Consider the following 2,779-nt stretch of genomic DNA (forward strand, 5'->3'; position numbering starts at 1 on the left):
GGGGGGGGGGGGGGGGGGGGGGGGGGGGGGGGGGGGGGGGGGGGGGGGGGGGGGGGGTGGGGGGGGGGGGGGGGGGGGGGGGGGGGGGGGGGGGGGGGGGGGGGGGGGGGGGGGGGGGCTACTTGTGCGTTCCAGAATGGAGGCAGTTTCCTCCCCGCCTTTGGGAAGGGAGGAGGACCATGAGGGGAGAATAACAGGAAGAGTCCCTGGCCCAGCGGCAGGACCCCCACCCCTGCCGGGCTCCCAGCTCTTCACACTCCAGGGCTCTCGCCTCAGCGCAGGCAGGGCATACGGACCACGCCCACCGCTGCGGTTTCCTGGGAGCCTCCGCAGCCAGGCAGACCCCTGTCACCGCCCCCACCAACGCGGGCTGCAGGTGTGAGACAGGGGGCACCTGAGAAGGGGTAGCCCATGTGCAGGGATCCCTGCTGCCGGGCTGGCCAGGCGGACCCAGGGGTCTGGGAGGGCTTCCCGGAGTAGGGGGCTTGCAGCAGCGCTGGTTGGCGGGTGCAGGCAGACAGCCACCGGCAGTGTGTGGTTCTGGGCACTTCAGTGTGGCTCTTGCGAGAAGCTGAAAGTTCCACTCAGCTTGATCTGAGTTGCTGAGCACTGGGCCGGCTGGGTGTGGGTGGCGCTGTGCTGGACAGCGCCGAGCAGGCTGCCCCAGGAAGGTCGAGGAAGGTTCCGGGCGGCGCTGGGCGGCAGTGCCGGTGGGAAGCAGACTCCTCCGCTGGCCAAGGGACCGGCTGACGTGAGGCTGGAGGAATGCGCCCCCCACCCCGAGTTGTCCTGGCTGCTTCCTCCCTGTCCCCCCAGGTTGGCAGGGACGTGCCGGGTCACCTGTGGAATGCCAGGCCAGTCAGAGGAAGACCTTCTCCACAAAGAGCAAGTGGCCAGAGGCCAGCGGTCAGGGGAGCTGCATACCAGGCCTGGAACGTCACAGCCAGGACGCCAGCCAGGAGGGGGACAGAGGGCCCGGAGATCCTGGGGGGCTCAGGGACCATCCGAATTCCTCACCACGCTGCCAGCCGGGCTTGCCAGGCCCAGCTGGGAAGGACCCGACACCTCACAGGGTTTGGGGAGCATGGCCTTGGGCAGGGCTGGGCAGGGCAAGGGGGAGCTGGGCAAGCAGAGGGTGCCAAGGAGCCTGGAGCTCAGGGACCGGCGGGCACCTGGCATTGGCGCCCCACCGTGTGCTGATGGGCCCCTCACACTGAGATCATTCGTGTTACCTGTGCCCGGGGACGCAGCAGGGGGCACCACAGACACTCAGGCAGAGCATCCAGTGCCTCAGGGGGAGGCCAGTGCTGAGACCTCGGGTGGGGGGCTGTGGGGCCGCAGCCTTTACAGGGGCTGCCCTTTGGGGTCCATAGTTGTCCTCAAGAAGTCCTCTCAGCATCCAGTACTGCCCCCACCCCGGATCTGTGGTTGATCCCAGTGGGATGCGCTTCGGGGACAACCTGGTGGGCTGGTCTCACACGGCCTCCTCACCCCGTGGATGCAGGTGTATGCAGGGGGGTGTCAGACATGGAGCTCCAGGGCCCCAGGCAGGTGTGCAGGTCATGCTTGTGCAAACACGCTTGTGTTTCAGGAACAGGATGCTCAAGGGGGAGTGCTGGTAAGCTGCGGGTCTGGAATTTGGGGGAAATGCCTTGCGTGCGGACATGGACTTGGAGCCACGCGGCATACAGGTGGCATGGGAAGTCGTGCGGCTGGGGAAGGTTGGTGAGGTGGTGGGGGCGCATGGAGAGGCGCCCAAGGGTGGTCCCGGAGCCCCACACTGGGGGCTGGCTCAGCCTCGCCTCTAGCCCTGCTTGCACGCAGAGTTGGGACTGGGGCTCAGTCAGCTGGGCCAGGGCAGGAGGGGCAGGGGGCAGCGGAGCCCAGGCCACACAGATCCGGGGTGGGGGCAGGAAGCCAGCCTCCACCTCCCACCTTGGCTGGGGCCCTGGGGAGTGCGTGGGGGAGTAAGAGGTAGTACTTATGCAGCAGTCCCTCAGTTTTCCCCAAAGGGAATCAGAAACAGGACAACAGCTGATGGCGGAAGCAGGGCTCCAAGCTATGCCCTCCAGATACCCACATGCGAAGCTTCTGGGCCCCCATGTGTGTGGAGATGGGCCCTCCGGAGGAAATTAGGGTTCCCTGAGCCCTGGCCCCGCAGGGCCGGCATCTTATTGGAAGAGGCCCGAAGGTGACAAGGCACCATGTGCATGCCACGGAGAGAGGCCTCCGCTGACACCACCGGCCCTGTTCTTGGACCTCCAGCCTCCAGAGCTTAGGGAAACAGGTATGTGGTGTGTAAGCCACCCCGTGTGTGGCATCTGCTGCACAGCTGATTCACACACCTGTGAAAACAGTATGAAGGATCCTCGAAAAGTTAGACATAGAATTACCATATGAACTGGCAAATGCCCTGGGTGATATGGCTGCGAAAGTCTGATGTACAGTAAGAAACACGGACTCGGCCCTGTCGCCGGTCCTGGCACAGTGCTCCGAAAGCCCTTGGGTTTCCCGACCGAGGAGGGCAGTGAAGGTGCCAAGGGGTTCGTAACAAGCCCCAGTTTGCGTTGTTGCGGTGACTTTGGGAAGCCCCGAGGGATGGGGGCTGGTGGCCCAGGGACCCAGCTGTGGGACCAGAGGGTTGGAGGATTCGGCCCCGCCCCCTGACCTCTGGGGAGGGGAGAGGGAATCGATGGCCAATGGGCAGTGGATTAATCAACCACGTCTACACAGTGAAGCCCCCATGAAAACCCAGGAGGTCTCGGGGTGGGTGGGGGGT

At 65.5% G+C, this 2,779-nt stretch overlaps 2 protein-coding genes across 2 annotated transcripts in view; both read left to right on the forward strand.

The window, feature by feature from the left end:
* Positions 1 to 398, forward strand: part of GJC2 (gap junction protein gamma 2) — a 5,070-nt gene extending 4,672 nt beyond the window's left edge. Inside the window, exon 4 of the mRNA XM_029941728.1 lies at positions 277 to 398. Within this exon, the coding sequence (XP_029797588.1) occupies positions 277 to 398 (122 nt within the window). The remainder of the gene's footprint in view (positions 1 to 276) is intronic.
* Positions 1 to 2,779, forward strand: part of IBA57 (iron-sulfur cluster assembly factor IBA57) — an 18,553-nt gene that overhangs the window by 9,351 nt on the left and 6,423 nt on the right. The window lies entirely within an intron of this gene.

This window comes from Suricata suricatta, chromosome 6 (genome assembly GCF_006229205.1).
Source record: "Suricata suricatta isolate VVHF042 chromosome 6, meerkat_22Aug2017_6uvM2_HiC, whole genome shotgun sequence".
Classification (NCBI taxonomy): Eukaryota; Metazoa; Chordata; class Mammalia; order Carnivora; family Herpestidae; genus Suricata; species Suricata suricatta.